The sequence below is a fragment of the Lepus europaeus genome, chromosome 8 (assembly GCF_033115175.1).
Source record: "Lepus europaeus isolate LE1 chromosome 8, mLepTim1.pri, whole genome shotgun sequence".
Taxonomy (NCBI): domain Eukaryota; kingdom Metazoa; phylum Chordata; class Mammalia; order Lagomorpha; family Leporidae; genus Lepus; species Lepus europaeus.
Genome location: NC_084834.1, coordinates 76,634,068 through 76,661,277, shown reverse-complemented (window position 1 = coordinate 76,661,277; position 27,210 = coordinate 76,634,068). Strand labels below are relative to the sequence as shown.

The 27,210-nt window shown below is 40.3% G+C and overlaps 1 protein-coding gene across 1 annotated transcript in view; it reads right to left on the bottom strand.

Moving 5' to 3' along the window:
* Positions 1–23,282: 23,282 nt before the first annotated feature.
* The window catches only part of PPP3CA (protein phosphatase 3 catalytic subunit alpha), a 325,310-nt gene continuing 321,382 nt past the window's right edge, over positions 23,283–27,210 (bottom strand). The window contains exon 13 of the mRNA XM_062199820.1: positions 23,283–25,918. Within this exon, the coding sequence (XP_062055804.1) occupies positions 25,722–25,918 (197 nt within the window). The 3' untranslated portion in view covers positions 23,283–25,721. The remainder of the gene's footprint in view (positions 25,919–27,210) is intronic.

Sequence of the window (27,210 nt, the reverse complement as noted above, 5' to 3'; positions counted from 1 at the left end):
TCTCTCTCTCTCTCCATGTATATTCTTCTCAAACAAATGAAACCTTTTTAAAGAAATGAATGAGCATAAATATTCATATTTATTCATCGTTTTTTTAGATGGAAAGAGAACCGAAAAATCTCTTTATTGGTAATATCATCGATGTGGGCGGGAAAAAGTAAGGGGAAGGACATAGGGATAGGAATAGACTTCTTTGAATATATGTTGCTTTGTAATTTTTATCTAACTATGACACAGAATTAAATACTAAGAAGCAATATCTATAAAGCAAAATAAAAATACTTATCAAGTTAGTAGTATAATAGCACAGAGAGAATTATTGCACAGTAAATTGTATTGTATATAGTGGTATATACTATAAGACAAAAAGGATTGCAGCAGAAAGACAACAAATTTAAAATATTTTCAGTAACCACATTGTTGAAGACAGTGTTAATGTTGTTTTCCTAAGATGGTTGCTCATGAGTTGTGGGGTAAATCACATGAGTCATTGGGTTGATTCACTGGGAATTGGGTTTTTTGTGGGTAGAAGAGAGAAACAGATATCAGGTAAAGTGAAGTGAAAACATTACACTCTTGAATTTAATGGGAAATATTGGTATAAACACATCTGTAGGCTGTCTTTGGGGGAAGAGTTCCTTAGTCATAGTCACTGAAAAGTTCCATGGAAATGAGAATTTATTCCATAGTAATATGTACTATAATGCCTTCATACTCAAACTTTTAATTACAAGAAAATATGGCTGCATGGGAATGAAGGGTTGATTCCAGTCCTGGGGAATGAAATGTTCAACACAAGCTTAGAATATTTTGTCATACAAGGAAGAACTCAAAAACTGAGTGGTGATACCATCAACTCTCAGGAGTGCAGTGTGCTGGAGTCAGGAACATGGACTCATAGGAGTGATTGCTAAGCATTAAGAGTTTGGGACTTCTTGTTAAAATATACGGTCTTTTTATTCTCTCTCTCTTTTTTTGAGAGTTTTGGTGTCAGTTAAACAAAACAAAGGAGTCAACTCAAACATATGAGGTAAACAAATTCTGTTCTGAAGACTGGGACAAGGGGGAAAGGTCAAGCATTTATCTTTCTTTCCTACACAAAAAATGCATACAGGGTAAATAAAGAATTGAGAGGAAAGACTGTTTTTATAAATGTATGCGAGTTGATAAATGGTGAAGAAAATTATAGAGGTGAGTACTTGGTTCAGCAGTTAAGTTGCCACATGGGATGTTCACATCCTATGGCAAAATGTCTGTGATTGAGTCCTGGCTCTTTCTGCAATCCAGCTTTCTGCTAATGGACATCCTGGGAGGAGCAGGTGATGGCTCATGTACATGGTCCCTGCCACCCCTGTGGGAGACCTGGGTTGAGTTCTGGTCTCCTAGATTCACCCTGACCCTTCCTTTGACACTGTGGGCATTGGAATAATGAACCAGTGGAAGGGAGATATCTGTTTGTCTCCATCTCTGTATTTTATAATGAAATGGAATTTTTAAAAAAGTGAGGAAAAGAAATGATAGACTATCACAATTTACAACCTCCAATTATTCAATGAATTATTCAATGAATTGGTAATGAACAATAATAGGTTCTTCTTTAAAAAGATTCTTTATTTATTTGAAAGACAGAGTCAGAGAGAGAGAGAGAGAGAGAGAGAGTCTTCCATCCACTAGTTCACTCCCCAAATGTCCACAATGATGGAGAGGAGCCAGTACAAAGCCAGGAGCCAAGAGCTTCTTCTGGGTCACCAACATGTGTTTAGGAGCCCAAGTACTTGGACCATCCTTCACTGCTTTCCCTGACATATTAGCAGGAAGCTGGATCGGAAGTGGAACAGCTGGGACTCAAACCAGTACCTAAATTGGATGTCGGCATTGCCTCAACATGACAAAATGTGAGAGAATTAGATTTTTTAACCTACAAAACATCACCCATGAAATCAAATAGTCCTTCACCATCACTCACCCCCCAAAAATAAACCTCTGTAGCTGTTTGGACACCTTACCCCACTCTAACAGATTATCCAACTCACCAGACACCAGTGGGTGCTATACAATTCAATCCTGACACCGATTACCTGGAGTTAGTACAGATCCTACAGGGTGGCCACCTTACTTCAGACACCAGTCCCAAGGAGTGAGTCCCCTGGTCACTCATGCTTCTGTCTGTCAGTGGTTCACATGACCTCCATGAAAAGGAGGGTTAGGGTTTTTTTAACTGTGTTGGGTCACAGAACTCAGGGGAACACTTACCTATGTATACTGATTTATTACAAAGCATGGAAAGGAATAGCCAGGAGATAGGTACATCAAATGATGTCTGAGCAAAGGAGCTTCTGTCTTTGTGAACTTAGGGTGTGCCACCCTCTCAGAACATGGATTGTTCAGCCACCCAGAAGGTGCTCTTTAGGGATTTTATAGAGGTTTCATCATAAAAGGTATAATTTACTGTTACTCTCCAGTCTCCCCCTCCCCCAGAGAATTGAATGTGGAGTTCAAAGGTTGAAGCTTGTAATGACCAAGTGGCCTTTCTGGTGAGCAGTTCCTATCATCTGAGTATCTGCAAGTCAATCAAGATTGAACTGCTTGTAGAAAAATATACATGTCCCTCAGGGAATTCCAAGAAATTTAGGAGCTCTGTATCTGGAACTGGGGTCAGAGACCAAATTTTAACCAAATAAAGAAGCTGTCAATGCATTTCAAGGACCTAGAAAAATAACAACAAATGAAACCCAAAATTAGTAGGAGGAAACAAATAATTAAAATTAGAGAAGAGATAAGCAAAAAAAAAAACCAAAAGATTAATGAAATGAGGTGATTTTTTATAAAAATAAACAAAATTGACATACCATTAGCCCAACTAACCAAAAGGGGGGGGGGGGACCCAAATCAACAAGATCAGTGATGAAAAGGAAATGTAACAATAGACCCCACAGAAATAAAAAGAATCATCAGGAATTACTACAAAAAGCTGTATGCCAACGAATTGGGAAACCTAGAAGAAATGGAAAGACTCCTGGATACATACAATCTACCAAAATTGAGCTATGAAGACATAGAAAACCAAAACACAAAACACAAAAATCCACTCAACATGGATTAAAGATCTAAATCTCTGACCCGACACCATCAAATTATTAGAGAACATCAGAGAAACCCTCCAAGATATAGGCACAGGCAAAGACTTCTTGGAAAGACCCCACAGCACAGGCAGTCAAAGCCAAAATTAACAATTGGGATTACATCAAATTGAGAAGTTTCTATACTACAAAAGAAACAGTCAGGAAAGTGAAGAGGCAACCAACAGAATGGGAAAAAATATTTGCAAACTATGCTACAGATAAAGGGTTGATAACCAGAATCTACAAAGAAATCAAGAAACTCCACAACGACAAAACAAACAACCCACTTAAGAGATGGGTCAAGGACCTAAATAGATATTTTTCAAAAGAGGAAATCCAAATGGCCAACAGACACATGAAAAGCTGTTCAGGATCTCTAGCCATCAGAGAAATGCAAATCAAAACCACAATGAGGTTTCACCTCACCCCGGTTAGAATGGCTTACATACAGAAATCAACTAACAACAGATACTGGCGAGGATGGGGAGGAAAAGGCATACTGATCCACTGTTGGTGGGAATGCAAACTGATAAAGCCACTAGGGAAGTCAGTTTGGAGATTCCTCAGAAACCTGAATATAGCCCCACCACATGACCCAGCCAACCCACTCCTCAGAATTCACCCAAGGGAAATTAAATTGGCAAATAAAAGAGCTGTCTGCACATTAATGTTTATTGCAGCTCAATTCACAATAGCTAAGACATGAAATCAACCTAAATGTCCATCAAAAGAAGACTGGACAAAGAAATTATGTGATATGTACTCTATAGAATACTACACAGTGAAAAAAAATGAAATACAGTCATTTGTAAAAAAATGGAGGAATCTGGAAAACATCATGCTAAGTGAAATAAGCCAGTCCCAAAGGAATAAATATCATATGGTCTCCCTGATCTGTGGCAACTAACTGAGCACCTAAAAGGAAACCTGTAGAATTGAAACTGACACTATGGGAAACAGTGACTTGATCAGCCCTTGTCCTGACTGTTGAGGAACAGCATACTATTTTATTCTTTGTAGTATTTTACTTTTCTACTTAATACCATTGATTGAACTCTTTAATTAACACACAATTATTCTCAAGTGTTTAAAGTTAGCTTAAAATTGAGCCCTGTTAAAAAATAAAAGTGGGAATAAGAGAGGGAGGTGATATACAGTTTGGCACACGCTCACTTGGACTTACCCCTAATGGTAGAGCCAGAAATGTGCCACAGGACTGCAAATCCCATTAAGTTGGCAGGTACCAATGTCATCTTACCAATTAAAGTGATCAGTTTAAGTTCATAATTGATCATAAAGATAGAATTAAGTATCAAAGGGATAACATTAAAAAGACTAGTGTCCACTAATAATAACTGATAGAATTAAAAAGGAAAGAATGGGGCCGGCACGGCGGCTCACTTGGCTAATCCTCCATCTGCGGCGCTGGCACCCCAGGTTCTAGTCCTGGTTGGGGCACTGGATCCTGTCCCGGTTGCTCCTCTTCCAGTCCAGCTCTCTGCTGTGTCCTGGGAAGGCAGCGGAGGATGGCCCAAGTGCTTGGGCCCTGCACCCCTATGGGAGACCAGGACGAAGCTCCTGGCTCCTGGCTTCGGATCAGCACAGCGCGCCGGCCATAGCACGCCAGCCGTTTGGGGGGTGAACCAATGGAAAAGGAAGACCTTTCTCTCTGTCTCTCTCTCTCTCTCACTAACTCTGCCTGTCAAAAGAAAAAAACAGGAGAGAATGACCCAACATGGGAAGAGGGATACACAGCAGACTCATAGACTGTCAGATGCCCTAAACGGCACTGTGGCCTCAGAATCAGCCCTTAAGTCATTCAGATCTGGCTAAAAAGCCCATGAGAATTTCTCAGGCATGGAAAGCCAAGACACTGTGGCCAAAAAAAATGACCTAAATGAAAGATCTCTGTGAGTGAAATCCAAGTGGAAACAATGGGCCATCAAAGAAGGAGGTACCTTTCTCTGAAGGGAGGAGAGAACTTCCACTTTGATTATGGCCTTGTCTAAATAAGGTCGGAGTTTGTGAACTCAAGAGGCTTCCATAGCCTTGGCAGCTCATGACAAGAGCCTCAGGTGATTACTGATGTCATAAATAAAAGTGTCGATTGTTAAATCTACAACAGGAGTCACTGTGCACTTACTCCCCATGTAGGAGTCCTTAATGTGTTGTACTATGTGAATTAATGGTAAAACTAATATTCAAACAGTACTTTATACTTTGTGTGTCTGTGTGGGTGCAATCCATTTAAATCTTTACTTAGTATATACTAAGTTGATTTTCTGTATATAAAGATAATTAAAAATGAATCAATAAAGAATGGGATGGGAGAGGGAGTAAGAAATGGTGTGGGTGGAAGGGTGGTTATGGGGGGAAAACCGCTATAATCCAAAAGTTGTACTTTGGAAATTTATATTTATTAAATAAAAGTTTTCTAAAAAAAAATTGAGCTATGAAGACATAGAAAACCAAAACAGACCAATAACCAAGACAGAAACTGAATCAGTAATACAGACTCTCCCAACAAAGACGTGCCCAGAACTGGCTGGCTTCACTGCTGAATTCTATCAGACATTTAAAGAACTAATTTCAATTTTTTTTCAAGCTATTCAAAACTATTGAAAGGGAGGAATCCCCCCATACTCCCTATATGAAGCCAGCATTACCTTAATTCCTAAACCAAAAAAAGATAAAACTGAGAAAGAGGACTACAGATCAATTTCCCTGATGAACATATATGCAAAAATTCTCAAGAAAATATTAGCCAATGAAATCCAATAGCACATCAGAAAAATAATTCACCTGGATAGAATGGGATTTATGCCTGGTAGGCAGTGATGGTTCAACATTCACAAATCAATAAATGTGATACATCACATTAACAAACAGAAGAACAAAATCCATATGGTTATCTCAATATATGCAGAGAAAACATTTGACAAAATACAACATGCTTTCATGATGAAAATCTTCAGCAAATTGCATATAGAAGGATCATTGCTCAAGACAACCAAGGCAATTTATGAAAAACCCACAGCCAGCATCTTATTGAATGGGGAAAATTTGGAAACTTTTCTACTAAGAGCTGAACCAGACAAGGATACTCACTTTCACCATTGTTATTTAATGTAGTCTTGGAGGTTTAGCCAGAGCCAGTAGGGAAGAAAAAGAAATCAAAGGGATTCAAATTGGAAGGAGGAAGCCAAACTATTCCTATTTGCAAAGGACATGATTCAATATATAGAGGATCCAAAAGACTCCACTAACAGACTACTGGAACTCATAAAAGAGTATGGTAAAGTGCAAAATATATAAAATTAACACACTAACATCAATAGCCTTTGTATACACAAACAATGGCATGGCTGAGAAAAAACTTTTAAGTGAATCCCATTCACAATAGCTACAAAAAATTAAAATACCTTGGAATAAATTTAACCATGGATGTCAAAGATCTCTGTGATGAAAATTATAAAACATTATAGTAAGAAACAGAAGAAGAAGAAGACACAAAAAATGGAAAAATCTTCCATGTTCATTCATTGGGAGAATCAGTATCACCAAAATGTCCATGCTATGAAAAGTAATTTACAGATTCAGTAAAATCCCAATCAAAATACCAAGAACAGTCTTCTCAAATTTAGAAAAAAAATGATGGTAAAATTCATATGGAAGCACAAGAAAATCCAAATAGCTAAAGTAATCTTATACAACAAAAACAAAGCTGGAAACATCACAATGCCAGATATCAAGACACACTACAGGGAAGTTTGACTCAAAACAACCTGGCACAAAAATAGACATGTAGACCAATGGAACAGCATAGAAACTCCAAAAATCAATCCATGCATCTACAACCAAATAATGTTTGACAGACGAGCTATAGTCAATTCCTGGAGCAGGGCCAGTCTCTTCCACAAATGATGCTGGGAAAACTGGATCTCTGTGTGCAAAAGTGTAAAATCTGTTGCACAAAACTGCACTCAAAATAGATCAAAGACCTAAATCTATGATCCAATACCATCAAATTACTGGAAAACATTGGGGAAAGCCTGCAAGACATTGGCATAGGCAAAGACTTCTTGGAAAAGACTGCAGAAGCTCAGGCAATCAAAGCCAAAACTGACAAATGGGATTACGTCAAGCTGAGAAGATTCTGCACTGCACAAGAAACACTCCGCAAAGCGAAAAGGCAACAGACAGAATAGGAGAAAATATTTTCAAACTATGCAAATTCAAATGACCAACAGACACATGAAAAAAATGCTCAGGATCACTAGCCATAAGGAAATGCAAATCAAAACCACAATGAGGTTTCACTTTACCCCAGTTAGATTGGCCCTCATATAGAAATCAACAAACAACAAATGCTGGTGGAATTTGGGGAAAAAGGTACCCTAATTCACTGTTGGTGGGAATGTAAACTGGTGAAGCCACTGTGGAAGACAGTATGGCGATACCTCAGAAATCTGAATATAGTCCTACCATATGACTGATCCAGCCATCTCACTCTTAAGAATTTACCCAAATGAAAAGAAATCAGCATATGGAAGAATGGTCTGTGTCCCCATGTTTATTGCAGCTCAATTCACAATAACAGATACGTGGAATCCACCCAGATGACCATCGACTGAAAACTGGATAAAGAAATTATGGTATATATACACTGTGTACAGTGGTTAAAAAATGAAATCCTGTCAACTGAAACAAAATGGATGCACCTGGAAGCCATTATACATAGAGAAATAAGCCAGTCCCAAAAGGACAAATGCCATATGCTCACATCCCATATTAGAGTGCCTGAGTTTGAGTCTTGCCTCTGTCTTTGATAAAACTTCCTGCTAATGGGCTCTCTGGGAAGCAGCAGATGATGGCTGAAGTACTTGAGTCCCTGGCACCCACTTTGAAAACTCAGGTGGAGTTCCTAGCTTCAGCGTGGTCCAGATTCAGTTGTTGCAGGCATTTGGGGTATGATTCAGTGATGCATGATCTCTCTCTCTCTCTCTCTCTCTCTCTCTGTCTCTCTCTCTCTTCCCTTTAAGGAAAAAAATAAAAGAAATTTTAAAATTTAAAACATTTTAGTACCACTATGAAGACAACAAAGTGTGGAGGTAAAGATCTCTGTATGTGGGTGCAGCATAGTGTTTTCTGCTGCTCAAATACAAAAGAATTTGAGGACAATTCAGAGGCCCAACTATACGAGAGGAGAATAATGAAAACAAAGACCATTTATTCATGCCACTCTCCTCTCCTACACCATTTACTATATTAGAATAGGTTTTTCAAGATACAAATGCATTTCCACAATAGCTCAAAAATGAGGTATCAAATTGCTGCATTCGTCCATTGTCCTATTTCATCAGTCCTCTCTCCTTTTCCCTCAATTAATGCAAGTAATTGCAAGGTAATCAGAATCTGAGGTCTTTAAGGAATTACCCTCCTCAGAAATTTAAACCCAAACCAGTGTTTGTTTGTTAAATTCCATCCTGTACTTGAAAATAACAACAGCGTTCTTTTGAGCATTTGGAGGAAAAAAAAAATTTACTAGTAATTAAATAAATGCCAAGGAAAACAGTGAAGCATCACCTTCATCTCTCAGGTTGGCGTGTGCTACTCAGGGACAAGGAAGAGTCAGTGCTTCCTACGGGGCTGACAGGAGGGTGTGAGGAAATCCTACAAGCCAAATAAAACAATGTGTATCAGCACATTTCTGTAGCAGTATACTGAAGTGTAACTGACATACAATAAACTACCCATGTTTAAAATATACAGTGCAAGGTGAGGACTTGACCTAGCAGTTAAGACTTTAATTAGGTTACCCATATCCCACCTTGGGGTACCTGGGTTTGTTTCATGGCTCCAACTTCTGATTCCAGCTTCCTGTCAATGCAGACCCTGGGAGACAGTGGTTATGGTTCAAATAATTGGGTTCCAACCATATATGTGGAAGATCTGGATTGAGATCGCAGCTCCCTGTTTCCACCTGGCCCAGCCTGGGCCACTCTTCACATTTGGGAAGTGAACCAGTAGACAGGAGGTGTCTCTCTTTCTCCCTCACACTATCTCTTTCTGTGTGTATGTTGTATGTGTTTGCACATGCATGCATGCACACATTTCTCAAATAAATAAAATATACAATGTGACACTTTTTTTAAAGATTTATTTTCTTTTATGTATTTGAAAGGCTGAATGATCAATAGAAAGATCTTTCTTCTTCTGTTTCACTCCTCAGAAGGCCACACTGGTCCAAGGTTGGGCCAGGCTGAAGCCAAGAGCCAGGAACTCTACTCAGGACTCCCATGTAGCTGACACAGGCCCATTGGTACATTATCTGCTACATTTCTAGGTACATTAGCAGGGAGCTGGATCAGAAGTAGAGCAGTCAGAACTTGAACCTGCACTCAGATATGTCATGTCCCTGTCTGTTAAGACCAGGGGTTGTGCCTGATCTTGCATGAGTATTAGACACTGTTCCCTGTGCTATAGCCTGGATAGTCTCTAAAGTCAGGAAGGAGTGGCATCTGTGGGACTGATGACATTTCCCTCCCTGTCTCTGGGATCATAGTCTTTATTTTGTCTCACGTTCAGTGTTTTGTAAATGGTTGTTAGATATTTATCCTTGGTGGGGGGAGGAGCTTATTTCAGGTAGGAGGATAAAGTCAATTTCTGCTAGTCCATTTTAACTGAAAACAAAATCCAACAGCCTATATTTTTAAAGTGTTTAAACATTTACTAAGCTACTCCATTTCTGATAAATTATCTCATCAAAAGTTACTCACAGTGGATCTTGACATATATGCAAAGATGTTCCTTAGAACACCAATTATAATGGGGAAAAATTAGAAACAATTGAAGATAAAGCATAAGGGATTTACATTCCTTAAAAATTGTGTTTGTTTGAGGAGAAACAAATCCACTGATTCACTCCCCAGATGCCTGCCATGGTCAGCTGGGACTGGGCTGGTATGGGAACCAAGAGCTGACACAGTCCACGTCTCCCATGAGGGTGGCAGGGACCCAACTACTTGAGCCATCAAAGCTACATTTCCAGGTCTGCATTGGCAGGAAGCCGGAGTCAGGAGCCGGCGCCAGGAACTGAATGCAAACTTTCCAATGTAGAAAGCAGGCATCGCAACCACTCGACTACATGCCTGCTCCAGAATTTAAAATATTTACAACTATACGTCATAAAACAAAGTAGTAGACCTTTATCAGAAGCAATACATTTACTGAAGAAGAGCTTGAAAAATTTTGAGAGAAAATCACTTCATATACTATATGCCTATATATATATTTTTATATATATTTTATATATATAGATCCATGTAAACAAGTATGTAACTTGTTTTCAAGAGAAAAAAGTCTAGAAGGTTACAGTAAAAGTTGCTTATCTTGTTTCAGTGGGGGTATTTCTTGATTTTTTTTTTTAATCTCACCTATGCTTTCCATCTTTTCCATCATTCATGTGTATCTTATATAGTCACATATCATACAGCATTTGCTAAAATTTAGTTTTGAGAAAAATTCTTAAACTTACAGAAAAGAGGGAAGAACAATACAATAGATTCACAAATAGCATATGCCTTAATTCGCCAATTCTTAGTGTTTTCCCAAAAAAGTAAGCTGTAGACGTTTCTGTGAAATATTTTCAGCACAAAAGGTAATATTCCAGAAACATAGACTACCAACTTCATCTACTTGACTTAATGACAGTTCCAAGCCATCAGTCAAAAATAGTCAAGTAAAACATGAATGATAATAGCAAACCCACCCCTGTTATTTAGGAGAAAAGAGTGCTGGTGATGAGTTGAACACATTTCAAAAACAAATCAGAGATTTGTGTTTATCTCTGAGAGATAAAAATAGTCCCTGCTTGCTCCTTTGGCAAAGCCTATGTGATCCATCTCTCCTTCTGTCTGTAGCTTCCTGCCTGTTTCCTTTATCATAGTGTCTATTTCTCCTCAAACAACACAAGGCCATGGGACCTGGCAATGAAGACAACCATGCAGACTGAAATAATTGATTTGGATGTCTCCAAGGTATTTCCCAAGTTGGAAAAGACTAATGGAGAGAAATGATTTAGGGACTGAATCTCATCTCCAAAACAGTTCTGTAAGATCAGTTGAGCAGATAGATTTACATTCCACTGATTTTTTTCTCACTTGGAGATTTAAATCTTGCTTTTGTTTAGCCCCAAGAAAGGTAGTCTCAAAGAGTCCTTTGTAGATGATGTCACATCCCCTCAGCCCCTGCTCTTCTGTTCCAATGCCCTTGCACAGGAGTTTGTTTTGCTTGTAGACTCCCATTAGTGTCCCTCCTTAGGCAACCAGCGTATCTTGCTTCCTCTGCTCTGTGTCTTAGACGCAGCAGGCACTCCTGTGGCCCATATACTAGCATGGTGCAGCGATGTGGGAGAGTTTACGCCACTAGCGTGAAGCCCTCAGCCAATGGGAATGGGGGATAAAAAATTACATCTCCTGATGCTCAAGGGAGGGAGTAGGGGCAGATCTGGGAGGCGGTTGGCAGTTTTCAACCACATAGCAACTCTGCTTTCTGCTGCTCCTCTCTCTTGCTTCTTGGCATAAAACTACCAGCACTCCAAACTTTCCTTTGGGCTCTGCTTTTGGGAAGCCTAGATTAAAATGCCTTTTGATCTTTTGATACATAAGAAAAAGATCATGGACAAGAATGAAGTTTAAAGATAAGTTTCTTTTTTGTGTAAAAAATCTTTTAAAATCTATGCATTTTTGTATCACACTTCCCATGAACTTTTTGAGCCTTTCCTCATATTTGATGCCTGGTTCACTGAAGGTAAATGGGGCTAATGCTGCTTGCTTTACCAAAGGCCCACAGGACAAGGACCATGCTTATTTTATCTACCATTTTGTTCCTAGAGCCCAGCTTAGCATGATGACTGGAGCAAAAAGAAGTGCCAACTGACAAGTTAATAAATAAATAAATGAAAAAGCAAGTGAGCTAAAAAATACACTAAAATAAATTAAGAGACAAAACTTAAACTAAAAAAAAATTAAAATAAAAAAACAGGATTCATTCCTTATTCATAATTTAAAAAATCATACACTTCCCTTGTAATTATATAAGTAACTATCAAGAATCCTTTACTGGCCTTGTCTGATTTCATAACAACTATCCTTAAGTTTAAAAATACCTCAACATCAGGGAGAAGTTTGTCAAATTTTCAGAGTGGAACCCATGAAACGCTGATAGGTGCCCTCAATACTCAGAATATTTGAAGAAATTTCCTAAGAGCACATCCACATTTGTTTACATAGAAACAGCATGCAGATACTGTTGGAGTAGAACAGTCCTCTTACCCTGGGGTTTCTTAGTGACTTGTCCTATCAGGTCACCTATCTTGACATGCACTATACCTTGCTCCTACCCTCTGGCTTCCCTCCTTCCCTCCTGGACCCTGTGCCCATCGGAGAGTCAGCTTGTTTGTTTTGCTCACTCCAGAGGCAACAGTGCTGGGCTTTCACCCTGGCCCCGGGCAGGGCAGATAAGCACCATTGTGTTTACTTGGATGGTTTAATAGCTCTGTTCTCAGTTAAGGACAACATAATGATAGGAGAGGCAAAGATGGAAGAAGAGAAAATGTGAGATAAAGAGGGTTTAAAAGGGAACAGAAAGGGAGGGAAGAAAATTTGGGAGAGGAAGAGACAGGAGAGGAGGGAAAAGGGGAAAAAAATGGGGAGGGGAGTCCAGAGGAGAGGAGCTACTCACTCTGCAGCCTCTGGCAATCATGAGTGTCAGAGTAGAGAATGGATTTGGTGAGTTACGAAAATCATCCTCCCAACTGAGCAAAATAGTATTTAGAAGGGTTGCTAGACTATATTTAGGAGGAAGTCTTAGTACACCCTTAACTGCCTCCTTCCTTTTTTTATTGCCTGAATATTTAGCAAGCACAGTTAGTATGTTTACATAGCCATTTCGCTTCTATTTATAAAAGTATCTAAAGAGATGTAGCTTGTTCTGTCTCCTTTTCACACCTTAAGAAGGTAAAACAGAACATTTGCACGTTGCTCCTCAGGAGAGAATTTTGCTAAGTCAGTTACTTGACTGGTTCAGGAAGCAGTTCCCAAAGTCAACATGGAAATAACCAGGGCCTAGTTAATACCCAGATGCCTTCGCCTCCCGTGTCTAACCTGATGTCATCCTAGGTGCTCATTGTAGGCAGTACTTCTCTCATCAGTTCCCACTGCCTTTCTTGAAGAATGTCTTCAGCTTTGCTATTGCTTCAGGTATAGTCTGACAGTCACGGAAATCTCACAAAATCTATTCCCAAGTGTCCACGGGCCAGGGACGCAAGTAAGTTTAATGTTTTTATTATTACTATTATTTCAGAAGGTAATGCTTCCCTCTAATGTGATGAGGACCCTCCTAATTGGGTCAGAGCTCAAGTAACCCAAGTTCATCCTCTCCAATTCAAGCATTCTTTCTCAGTTTGTCATTTCCAACCCTAGCAGGTGATATAGGCGTGATCATTCATTTCTTTGCCCTGTGAAATGTAAATATTATCATAGTTCTCTTCTGTGGATATAAACATTGTGTCTTTTTCCTTCTTCAAAGACCTCTGCTGTATGTGAACGTGTCTGTGTGTGTTGGGGTGGGGGTTTGTATGCACGTGTGTGTGTTTGTGTGGGTGGTGGGCGTGTTTGTGCAGGCAGTGAGAGGTTGGAGGAGCACTCCTGTGAGTTAGGACAGCTGGCGAGTCCAGCACCCCCTCTTGTGTCTTCCCTGCTGCTGATGTCCTTTTTTTTAAGATTTATTTATACATTTGAAAGGAGAGCTATAGAGAGGCAGAGGCAGAGGCAGAGAGAGAGAAAGAGAAAGAGAAAGAAAGAGAGAGAAATGTCATCCATCCGCTGGTTCACTCCTCAGATGGCTGCAATGGCCGGAGCTGCGCTGATCCGAAGCCAGGAGCCAGGAGCTTCTTCCAGGCCTCCCACGTGGGTGCAGGGGCCCAAGAACTTGGGCCATCTTCTACTGCTTTCCCAGGCCATAGCAGAGAGCTGGATCGGAAGTAGAACAGCTGGGATGCTGACTGGCACCCATATGGGATGCCGGCACTGCAGACCAGGGCTTTAACACAATGCACCACAGCACCGGCCCCTGCTGATGTCCTTTGATGAATTCTACCAGCTGAGAGTTATGCTCTTTCCACACCTCCTTTTTGATCAGATTCCATATCTCCTCCCCTAATTCTCAGTCTGATGTTAATATTGTCTGGTACCTCTTCCATTTCATTCTTTCTTCTAATGCTTGATAAGCAGAGCACTGCCTTATTTATCAGAGGAATCCCTCCTGCTAGGAGAGTCCCTTTCATTTATTAGACTGTAGGCCCCATCATTCACTCTAGGCTATGCCCAAACTCAGGTTTCTAAGGAATAAATTATAAATTACTAGTGAAGACTACTTGTGATTCACTCATTCATTCAACAATGAGCACTTTGCTCACCTTGGGCACTTTGTTCAAGGAATCGTCAGGTATTGTTTAGAAAACTGGAATGTTAATAGGCAAATTGAGTTCTGGCAACCCTTCAGTTTTGTGTGACATCATTGAACTAAAGGAAAATGTTATTTGGAAACACAGGGGTTGAACTTGAGACCTCTTGGTCGCTAGATACAAGGAAGAATGTTTATCTCTACTGGGAAAGAAGTATCTCTGTAAGGAATTTTGTTCAAATGTTGACCAGGAAAGGCATGAATCACAGCATCCCATTTTAAACACACTCTATCATTTGGAGAAGGCATTTTAGGCAACAAGAAGTCCTGTGCTGTAGAATTCAGGGAAGAGTGAAGGGTGGTGAGAGAAGCCTTTCGTAGAGATGGCCAGAAGGCTGAATTTGATGGCTGCAATTGCCAAGTAAGCGATTGGTAAATATACAAGAGGCAGTCCAGGCAAATGCTCCGAACTAATTATGTTGGGAAATTGCAGAGGTATGTTTCTGGAAGATTCAGATTAAACCATATTTTTCCTAGAAAAGCAGTTATGGATTCTGACTGGAGATAGTTGTTAGGATTTTTGCTAGGAATTCACATCCTTTCAAGTTCAACTTTCAAATGTTATGCTTCATGGCCACATTGCCTTTGCTCCAGGCTCTTTCTCTGAGCAGTGGGAGTAGAAGGCAGTGTCTTCAATGTGGAGCCCTGTTTTGTTATTGTTCTGCCTCTAGAAAAGTACGATACCAAAGTTTTCTCATAATTAAAATGGAACCTGGTCATAGTTTGTTTTCAGAGCATTTTTGCCTTTTAAATTATTTGTGTTTTTCATTGTAACCCAAATTGCTATGGCTGAAAATATTCTTCCATCTTTAATAACAAAAATGAAGATATGGGGGCCGGCACTGTGGCGCAGTGGGTTAAAGCCCTGGCCTGAAGTGCCAGCATCCCATATGGGCGCTGGTTCTAGTCTCAGCTGTTACTCTTCCGATCCAGCTCTCTGCTATGGCCTGGGAAAGCAGTAGAAGATGGCCCAAGTCTTTGGGCCCCTGCACTTGCATGGGAGACCCAGAAGAAGCTCCTGGTTTTGGATTGGCATAGCTCCAGCTGTTGCGGCCATCTGGGGAGTGAATCAGTGGATGGAAGACCTCTCTCTCTGTCTCTAGCTCTCTCTGTAACTCTGTCTTTCAAATAAATAAAATAAATCTTAAAAAAAAAGGAATATATGAACAGGTAGGATGACAAAAGTAAACAGTATTATGCTAGGCAGTTTATGGCTGTAAAAAGGTGAGTCAGACAAAGTGTGAGTCTGGAATGTGTGACCACAAGGGCGGGTGGCGGCAGTGCCACGGGAAGGAGAGATTGGAAGCCCTCCAAGGAAATTGACCTGGACAAAGAACCTGGAAGAAAACAAAAATTCTTGAAAATTTGAGAAGGGTCTGGAAGCAAGGACAATTAACTCAGTGTTTTCAGGTGAAATCCTAAGTATAGTAGGATAATAATTTTTCTCTATTCCTTTTTTTAATATTAAAAAGCTTGAGAAAATTGCTTTAATCAATGTGGTTGCAAAGTAAGCCACAGATGAAAAGTTATTTTGTGCTACATTAAACACAGCAGATTTCCATTTTTTTTTCAGTTACTATATTTAGTAACCTAAGTGGCTTAATTTATACATAATATCCATGCTTTGCAAATGTATTAGTAATAGGAGGTCAAAAACATTCGTTATGAAATTAATTAAACACCTTCTAAGCTGGTTCCCCCAAAGCATCAGCCATGCCTTAGGACACAGGTTGAGACAGTTTAAAGCAGCAATGTTCCTTGCATGAGAAAACGAATATTGGAAAATAAATTAAAAGAGAGAGAGAGAGAGTGAGACACAGAGAGAGAGAGGCAGAGAGAGAGAGAAGGAAGGAGGGGAGGAGGAAGGGGGCCCTTTAGTACAGATGGCGCAGTTATGGGACAGAGCTCAGGTGTAATATAGCATTCCATTCCATTTCTCGAATGAAAAATGCCGTATTGGCAGAAGTCTAGTCCTCTGATTCAGCCGAGGAGGTCAGGTCAAAATGTTATCTTTTAAAGAAATAGATCATGTAATTGGTCGCTTGTAAGTAATTGAAAGCTGGCACAATTGGAGAACCATTTCCCCCGAAGACTCACTCCTCTTACATTGAGCAAATGTCAGAAGCAAACATTAAAAGCCTAATGTTTGTCTTCTAATTCTCAAAGATTTTATTGTGTGTTTTTCCTGTGGACTTGTGTCCATGAACTTCCCAGGCTTGTGTAAACGGCTCATACCATGCCGCCTCTGACCACTGATCCCTTAAATGGAAGCAGCATTGCAGAAACTATCAGAGGACTAGAAATAGAAGGAATGGCCAGGACTCTGACGTGTAACCCTTTCAGATCCACTGCCTGCTTTTTATAACATTGCTTATCAGTATTTGATTTTCTTAATACTACACAGTTAAATGAGCTCAGTTCTGATGTCTGCTTCCGAGTTTTAACACATGTAGAGAGTAGAGATGTATGTAACCAACACTGAAACCAGGTCAAACAATAGTTCCATCTCACCAGACAAAAATTAATGAAAAATGCACCCTTGAAAAAAGAACCACTTTGCATGGAATTCATTGTTTTGTGTGTGTCAAGATAAGCTTATCTTTTAATTTCGCTTTTCACAAACTTCGTGACATACCCTCATATAAATGAAATCAAACAGTATGTGTGAGACTGGCCTCTGTTGTTGTGTGGTGATTAGCTACTGTTTCCGCACACCTGGTGGCACTTTCCTTCCATGCTATCCTTTCGGGGCTCTTTGCTATGGAATTACAAGGACGTCCGCTATAACAGGGAGGTGGTGTTTCCCCGAGGCTGGAGGCAGATTCGTTTCCTGAAGAGGATCACAGAGATGGTGTTGCCTTCTGAGGCAAAGTTTGAGTAGGCTTGCTTGCAGCCCCCTTTCTGAGGTGAGAGTTTTGCAAGGTTGAGTTCCTCAGCTGTGACAAAAATCTGCCATGTACACGGCATTTGTCCAGGTCCCTCACTGCATCGTGTTCATGGCTTGGGGACTAGGGGGACTGATTGGCACAGGAAGTTCCTACTGGATGCTGGCCTGGGAGGCCTAAAGCCTTTGCTTCTGACCCAGCAGACTCCTCTTTGCCTTTTAAAAATCACTTAGGTTATTTACAGGATTTTGTAATTGTTCAGGCATGCAGCTAAAAACATTCTTACAGAGGATTTTGGGGAAATGTGATTGTTTATTTCTCCAAGGTAAATATCTAAGAGTGTGATGCCTGGGTCATGTGGTAAGTTTAGCTGGAACAGTTTAACTGGATAAGAAGCTGTTTTCCTCTGTGTCATTTTTGGATTTCCACTAGGAACGTTTGAGAGTTCCAGCTGCCTGACAGCTATAGAAGCACTTGGTGTGTTTAGCTTTGTTCTGTGTATGTGAGTTTTTTCTTTCTATTCAAATAGGTGTGTATTCCTATCTCACTGACGCTTCAGTTTGATTTTTTAAAAAAAATTTATTTATTTATTTATTTGATAGGTAGAGTTACAGACAGTGAGAGGGAGAGACACAGAGAGAGATCTTCTGTCCGCTGGTTCCCTCGCCAAATGGCCGCAATGGCCGGAGCTGTGCCAATCTGAAGCTAGGAGCCAGGAGCTTCTTCCAGGTCTCCCACGTGGGTGCAGGGGCCCAAGGACTTGGGCCATCTGCTATTGCTTTCCCAGGCCATAGCAGAGAGCTGGATCAGAAGAGGAGCATGCGGGACTAGAACTGGGAGCCCATATGAAATGGCGGTACCGCAGGCAGAAGATTAACCTACTGCGCCATGGCACCGGCCCCCTCAGTTTGTATTTACTTCCTCCAGGGACTAATGAGGTTGACCAAATTCTCATGTGCTTGACATCTGTAAATCTTTTGTGTGTGTGTTTGTTCAAATCTTCTGCTCATTTTAAAACTGGTTTGTTGTTGCATTTGGATATATTTGTATAGATTTCAATACATTTCTCCTAGAATATTGCTTATTCTTTCATTCTCTTAACAATGTTCTTTGTAGAGAAAAAAAATGTAATTTTGATGAAGTCCAATTTATAATTTTATGACTTTTGCTTTTGTTGTCATATATGTAAACTCTTTGCCTAACCCAAGGGCACAAGGATATTGTCCTATGATTTTTCTAAAAATTTAATACTTTGTGTTTAAAATTTGTGTCTAATCATTTTGAGTCATTTTTTATATAAAGTGTGAGGTACCAAATTAATTTATTTCTGCAACTGGATCTGCAGTTGTTCCAGCATATTTTTCTCCATTGAAAAACACTTGCAAAGTTTTAATTGATCATTTGTGCAGGTCTGTTTCTGGACTCTATTCTGTTCAGCAAATATATGATTTTACTATTTCATCAATTCCATGTTCTTTCGATCACCACAGATTAAAAGAAATCATTACATTGTTTGGTATGAGTCCCCGAACTTGTATCTGCCTTGTCAAAATGTTTTTGGCAATTATAGCTACTTATTCATTCACTATAGAATTTAAAATTAGTTTTTCTAGATCAACAACTAAATAGTGTTTTCATTGGGGTTGGATTAAATCTAGATTCATTTCAGAAGAATTGAAAACTATGTTGAGTCTTCCAAGCCACGAAGTCAATATGTCTCTCCATTTTTTTAAGGTCTTCTTTGATTTCTTAAATCAATATCTAATAACTTTTGCTTTCAACTGTCATGTGTATCTTAAAGAACTTGATAGGGAAAATTATTTGCCTAGATTTTCACTGTTATCTCCTCAGAATGCACCTAGTAACTCTTGCCTTGCTGTTTCTGCAAATTTTAAATTATAAATTCATACACTTTCTGTCATCATTATTAAACATCTACACAGGGGGGCCGGTGTTGTGGTGTAGCAGGCAAAGCCACCACCTGCAACACCAGCATCCCATATGGGTGTTGGTTCATGTCCCAGCTGTTTTACTTCCAATAAAGCTCCCAGATAATGGCCTGGAAAAGGAAGCTGAAGATGGCTCAAGTGTTTGGACCCCTGCTACCCGCATGGGAAAGCCAGAAGAAACTCTTGGCTCCTGGCTTTCACTTGGCCAAGAAATGGCCATTGTGGTCATCTGGGGAGTGAACCAGCACATGAAGATCTCTCTCGCTCTTTCTCTCTGCTCTCTATAACTCTTTCAAATGAACAAATAATGAAGAAAACATCCTAAATAAGCTTCTGTGTGGAAAGGTCCACCTTAACAAAAACTCCATCATAAATACGCCTTAGGCTCCCCTCAGCTAGATTAACTATGACTCTACAAAGTAGTGATGACAAACTACTAAGCAGCAAGCAGTAAGTTCAACTTTGCTTTCTTTATAGCTTATTTTGGTGGTGCTTCCCAGGAATCAGACAGTGTTGTATAAAGAACTGACGCTGGGATTTGTGGCAGTCCTTTGTAACTACAAGGACAGAAGCTAATGGAAGAATCACCTAACTGGAAGACTAGAAAGAACCTGGGTCCGTGATGATGCTGCTGATCCACCAAAGAAATTCTGGGATTGCATAGTCCTAGATGTCCTTGTTCGGTAATTGCAAATGACTTTCTTCCCCGCTGCTGACCCACCTTCCTGGGAAGGCACCAATGAAATGCCATTTCTTCTAGTGGGTTTTCCTGATGACACACATGGTCCCAGCCTCCACTGCACAATCACACGATATTCATCTACAGAAGAAGTATTTATTTTAAGCAGTCATGTGACTCAGCACACTGTGGAATACCCCGAGAACAACTCACGTTTATTGAGTGCTTATTTCGGGCCAGGCATAATGCCAAGTACTTCATTTGCATTGTTCCTTTTAATCCTCATTGTCCCTTTTAATCCTTAATAAAATGAAATTTTAAGCAGCTTAGAAAGTTCCTCAAGGTCATACAGACATTTGGCAAGCGGCAAAGCTATAAAAATTCCAACCTGAGTGTAACTCTGGACTGGAACTGGTATAGAGTACATGACACAGAAGTCAGCACGTGTGGTATAAAAATGGACTTACTTTCAACTGCTATTGCATATAATGAGAGTAAATCACGTCTTGAGTTATTGTATGCTTTTGTCTGCCAGGCACATGCATCGTGCAGAGAGCTTCACAGGATGCCCCACTGACGGCGGGTAGAGCCCGGCTCTGAGCACCATGCTCCTTCCTGTTCTCCCCAGGCACTCACCTCGGCTCCAGTCAGAGCCTTCGCTTCTCTGCAAACATGCCCAACTCTATTACCCTGGTTCACTTTCTGTGTTGGAAGAGAGCCCTATCTCTCCATCTATTATAGCTCCGTCTAGGTAGCATCATCTTTCAGGAGGTATTTGTAGTCTCCGTGGATTTGAAGTCTTCCAATGAAGGGCAGCCATTCACAATTCTCCTGTAGCTTACTCTGTAGCCTCTCTCTCTCTCTCTCTCTCTTTTAACCAGGCATTTCTTTTGTTTATTAAAAAAAGTTTAATTTGAGAGAGTGAGAAAGAAAAAGAGGCTGAGGCTAGGAGCTGAAAACTCAATTCAGGTATCTAAGTGGGTGGCAAACCCCCCAAACACTTGAGCCTCACCTGCTGCCTCCCAGGGTCTACTTTAGCAAGAAGCTGGAGTCAGGAGTGATAGCCCGGATAGAACCCATGCACTCCCACACTTGCTGCAGATGTCTCACTTGCCAGGCTAAATGCCTGCAACCTCTACTTCATGACAAGTAGACATCTTTCCGACTTAAAAGAATTCTTTTTGCAAGAACCAACTCACTATTTAGTGAACACATATCTTGTTCACCGTTAGCCTTAGTTTTAAGAAAAAACAGGCTCCCCCCTGCTAAATCTCTGTTCCCTCACATGCACTCCGATTTGTCTGAGTTTTCTCCTGAAAATGTGAACCAGGCATAGGTACGACCTTTTCCCACTACTTTTTATCTCTCACTTTAATGAATGCATTAAAAAATTTAGTCATGGGGCCGGCACTGTGGTGCAATGGGTTAAAGCCCTGGCCTGAAGGGCCGGCATCCTGTATGGGCACCGATTCTAGTCCCAGCTGCTCCTCTTCCGATCCAGCTCTCTGCTATGGTCTAGGATAGCAGTAGAAGATGGCCCAAGTGCTTGGGCTCCTGCACCTGCGTGGGAGACCCAGAAGAAGCTCCTGGCTCCTGGCTTTGGATTGGCGCAGCTCCGGCCATTGCAGCCATCTGGGGAGTGAACCAGAGGATGGAAAGACCTCTTTCTCTGTTTCTACCTCTCTCTGTAACTCTTTCAAATAAATAAAATAAATCTTTAAAAAAAATTAAGTCATAAAAGAGCCTAGTCTGAGGCTTTTCTGATGAACTTTACCTTAAAATATATGCAGATATACCTTAAAGTCTATACAAAAAGAATCTCTGTGAGTCAGATTAAAGAGCAGCTCAATGTTAAATCGCACACTCACTTCTTGTTTGATGGACAGTTGACATCCAACACCATAATGAAAACCGACAGGCTGTCAGGATTGCAGTCTGTGTGTATGTGTGTGTCTGTGTGTGTACAAAAGTAAGAACCAAGCATAGAGAGAGGAACATAGCAGAGACCTGTTGTTCGTGGGACAGAGAAAGTGGATGGCCACATAGCCAGGAGTAAGAGGGTACCTTTCACTTTGAGGTTCTCAGATTTGTCCAACCCAAAGGCTGTCCGTCTGAGAGACATGCAGGGATTTGGGCCAGGCAAACCGAAAGGTCCCTGTTTGGTCTGACCTAGAGTACGACAAGATCGAGTGAGAGACACAGTGCAGTCCCCAAACAGCATGGCCCCTTCTGCTGTCCCTCTTCCTCTGCTGCCTACTTCAGGTGGGGAGCCCTGGTGTCTGGGCATAAGCTTGGACGTGCACTAAAATTCGCCTCACTAGCATGTGGCTAGGGTGGGAGGGAGGGGCTGTTTCAGGACAGGAACGTGCTGAGGGCTTTGGCGTGACCACAGCACCATGATCTGGGCCACGCCCAGTTTGGATGTTCACCTCCATCACACCACGGCAGACGGGCAGAGCCGTTCCTCTTTCCTCCCCCTTCATTCTCTTCACCACACAAGTTCTGTCTCAGAACTGATTCCACTTCGTTTCTACAAAAAATCTTTAAGGAGAATAGAGGTAGTGGACACTTTACACAAGGAAATTTGAAATTGCTGACCCGGGGTCAATCTCATCCAGCTCTTACTCCTTGAAGGATTAGATGGCAAATCTGGTACTGAGTTTGAACCCCATGAAAGGCAAGGCACACTGGAGGGAGGCAAAGCAGGGTTGGGGAGAGGAGGTTGTCTCTGTGTATGTGCTTGTGTGCATGTGTATCTGTATGTGTGTATGCACACTTGTGTATCTCTGCACACATGTGCACATGTTTCTGTGTGCATGTATGTCTATCTGCGTGTACACATGTGTAATGTATATCTCTGTGTATGTGCATGTGTATGTGTACACATGTGTACATACAGCCATAGGTTAACTGGCACAAGCAACTCCAGAATTCCATAGTTTCTCCAAAAGTGAATGATACAGATCTGGGAGTACAGATGATGACCTGGAAATATTATTTCTTTTGGAGAAATAACATCAGTTATAGATTTTTTTGATAGACCAAATTATTATGTAAAAATATATGATATTATTTTTCTAAGCACTGACCAGAAAGACCAAGCAATACTCACATCAACTGCTGATTTTAATGTCAAATGTTTATTTCTATGCCATAGTTGCCTCAGCACAATTTGTTAAAGAAAAGAATCCAAAAAATGATTTTTGTCAGGATATTTTCTCTGCAGTTATAAGAAAGAAAATAAACACCTCGGTACCAGGATTATTATTTCTTTCACATCATTCTAGTAAGTTGCATCTTAATATTTTCCGTGGATATTATTTGTTTTTAGGATCGAAAAAATTCCACAAGGGGGAAAAAAAGCTTGGAGTCATTAAATAAATGTGGGAGAGTCTTTGTCAGAGAATATATCTAGAACATCTTTGTTTTGGTACACTATGTCACTAATTGCCATACTCTTATTATGTAATATAACAGGCATATTTTATTACATAAAACAAAGAGCACTAAAAATGAACAATGTCAGAAACATACTGAAATTTGGTGTATTTCAAATCCTCAGGTGATTAGATATTAGCCGAAGCGCAGGTCTACGAGTTTCCTATCAGTATAAATGCAACTCTCTTCTGTGAGGAAATGCACTTAGCAGCCTCGGTCCTTTCGCACTCGCAGATAGCAGATAGGGCATCCAATACAACTGAAACAACCTGATAACAAATGGATTTTTTTTTTTTTTCAGTGAAAAGGAATGCTCTGATTGCTTAACTGGTTCTCCCACTTAAGAGAGCCAGAGATGCCATTTGCTTGTTAAATAGACTTCTCTCGTCTGATCTGAGACACAAATCCACCAGGATTCTTAGAGCAGAAGTAGGCACCACACCTCAGGTCACAAGGCCCTTCGAAAGAAGCCTGTCCAATAAATCTGTGGTGTGTGGTGGTGGGCCAGCACCGGGAAGACGCCCTGGTGGTCGTGCCCGTAAATCGCCTCAGCGGACTCAGTGAAAGGAGGAGAGTTCTGTAAGTTCATGCACATTTTATTGAGTAGTAATATAAAATGCTTTTTCTTTGTCATTGTTACAAGTGCATGCTTTGATTGCCAACATTTCAGAAGTCAAATTACAAAGGCAAGGCTTTAGGCTGTAGTGAATTACTTGGGCACTTATACAATTGTTAAAAAATATGAATGGACTTTTGTTGTGGTTGTTTTCAGAATGAACCAGTTGTAACCCGTAACTGATATACAAAGGGAAAAGAGTGAAAAAAGTACATATTTTGTGGCACATGACAGAACAGAACAAAATAACTAAACCGTATGACATTAACAGTTACCATGCATTTAGAGTTTCACATGTAACTACAAACTTATTTAAATTTCACAAGGTTTGCTAAACATGCTGTCTATATGTGCACTGACAAGCTTATGTTAAAAACTTTTAAGAATACTCTCCCCTTTAGATTTTTTTCAAAGCTTTTTTGATTACAAAATTTCAAAGGCATTAAGCATTTTAGAGAATATAAAGTACGCCAGTATACATACATTTCCAGTATATGTCAGACCACTAAGCGCATTACAGTCCCATACAGGCCGATACAGCCATTTTTTTTCTTAAAAAACATGCATAGGCAGATTTTTTTTACAGAATATAGATGCTTTATCACTGTACTTAATATGGTGTCTTGTTCACTATACTTAAAAATGCACCACTCATAAATATTTAATTCAGCAAGCCACAACCAAGACTTGATTTATCAACAAAACCCCTAAGTATAAACAGCAAAAAAAAGATAGATGTAATTATTCCAGTTTTTTTAAACTTAAAGAAAAAGATATCCATTGCCAAATTAATAAGATAAGTGTTATATGGAAAGAAGGGCATTCAAGCACACTAAAGAAACCTGAGGTAAGCATAATCTGTACAAAATTAAACTGTCCTTTTTGGCATTTTAACAAATTTGCAACATTCTTTTTTTTTTTTTCTTTTTCTGTTTTTTGTTAAGACTGCCTAATTCAGTTTATAGCCATTGTCTGACAAGAGTAGCAAAACATTATCAATAAATAGTCCTTATTTAGTTTGTACATCATTTTGTTAAAAATGTTTGATGTCATCCATTTTTAGTGCTGCGACTGTAAACGTACAATAGAGTAAGAAATTAGACAAAGTTCTCATGTCCAGTAACAGAATAAAAGGCCTTTCATTAACCTATCTAGAAGTCCCCAATGCAGTAGGAAAACATGTTCATTCCCCTAACATTGCAGTATATACTAGCATTAGCTTTTTTAAAAATTTTTTCCCTATAAGCATTTTTAAAAGGCATACCCAAAAGAGGTGTTTAATCTCCACCCTCACCAAAATATAGTTTATTATCTCTCTCCCTCTTTTTTTTTTTTAATGATAGTGTAAACTGAATCCAATTCCTGGCCCCCAGAGCAAATAAGCTACCATCAGAGGCAAGAACATCCAACTGCAGACACGCAGCAATCCCCATCACGCCCTGCAGCTCAAAAAAAAAAAAAAAGAAAGAAAAAAAAAAAAAAGAAAAGAAAGTGAACAGGAAGTGGTCACTGGATATTGCTGTTGTTACTGCCATTGCTGTCTGTGCCGTTAGTCTCTGAGGCGAGAGCCTTGTTGATGGAGTTAAGGTTGGCGTCGGAGGGCATGGCATCCCTGCGAGGCGGCATCCTCTCGTTAATTCGGTCTAAGCCCTTGGCCTCTTCGAAGCTAGTGATCTTATGTTGTGGTGAAAATCCTTTGATGGCTAAACAGAAAATCATTAAAAAAGAAAAAAAATAGGGTTAGCCAGAGGAAGACAAAGGGCACGGCTGTTGCATCAGGTGATGTTAGAGATTCCGCAGTGAGAAGGAATCCTTTAGTGGAGAACAGTGACGGGACCTGAACACAACACAACAGACTCCTTACCATACTCGGAGATAACCAGGTTTGAAAACAGCCAATGTCTCTTGCCAACCAAAATGTCCTCTTGAAGTTATCAAGACGTAAGCATTTCTCTCATCTTCGTGAAAGTTTAAGTCAAAGAAATCCAAAGTGGATGCATACAGAGAGAAGTGGCTTCCAGGACAGGGCTCTGGAAGCAGCATGGACTGGTCACGTTGGGAGCATGACTGCTGCATCATACGCCCTGACCTGGTCAGACCACTGCGTGTCCTCATTTTTTGCTCTTCCACTGGGCTAGCTATGCCATATTCAGTAGAATCACTATATCTGTTGTATCTCAAAATCTTTTACAGGGCTTAGAGAAGCTAAAAGGAGCTAGGGAAGGAACGGAGTTGGGTGATTCCAAGCCATCTCAGAATCCCAGAAAGACCTCCCTCAGCAAATAACTCATTGGTGACATGGGAAAAACGAAGCCATAAACTCCTGCTTCCCCGCTCAAGGTGGGAGGCATGGGGAGTGGGAGAGAAACTCAGAAAAATCAGGATCAGATCACCAGGGGGAGAAGCATTGTTTGCCCTTCAGCAGTGAACAGGTCAAACTGATGCTCATGTGGTATCCATTATTGCCTAAATCAAAGAAAAACTCATTCTTAGAAGAGCAATGTGATGGCTAAACAACAAGACAAAAATGCCTTTCATATTTTTTTAAGCAAAAATGAATTAGACTGGTTTTGGTCCCATTCAATTTTAAAACATGAAATTCTCCAAGTAGGAGCAGTATTTTCTTTTCTTTCTTTTAACCCTTGGTGTGCTACAGAGATAGGTAAGGCATTTGTACAAAATACTTAATGATTTCTTCACCTCAGTGCACCAACCAGTGAGCTGACAATAAAACACACAACTTTGGAACCAATGACATCAGTTTGCTTTACTCCCTGTGAAGTGCAAGGAAGAGATAATCAAGGGCCAATCACCAATGCTGAACTGGGCTGCATCTCCATGGCCGATTAAGACAATTTCGTGGTGACTTTTTTCTCCCCACCTTATTTTGGGAGTTGAGGGGTGGAGGAGTTTGGAGCTGAAATTTTGCCAGCCACTCCTACATGAATGTGCAGTGCCTTTTACTAGTATGGGTGAGATTCTTACAAGACACAAT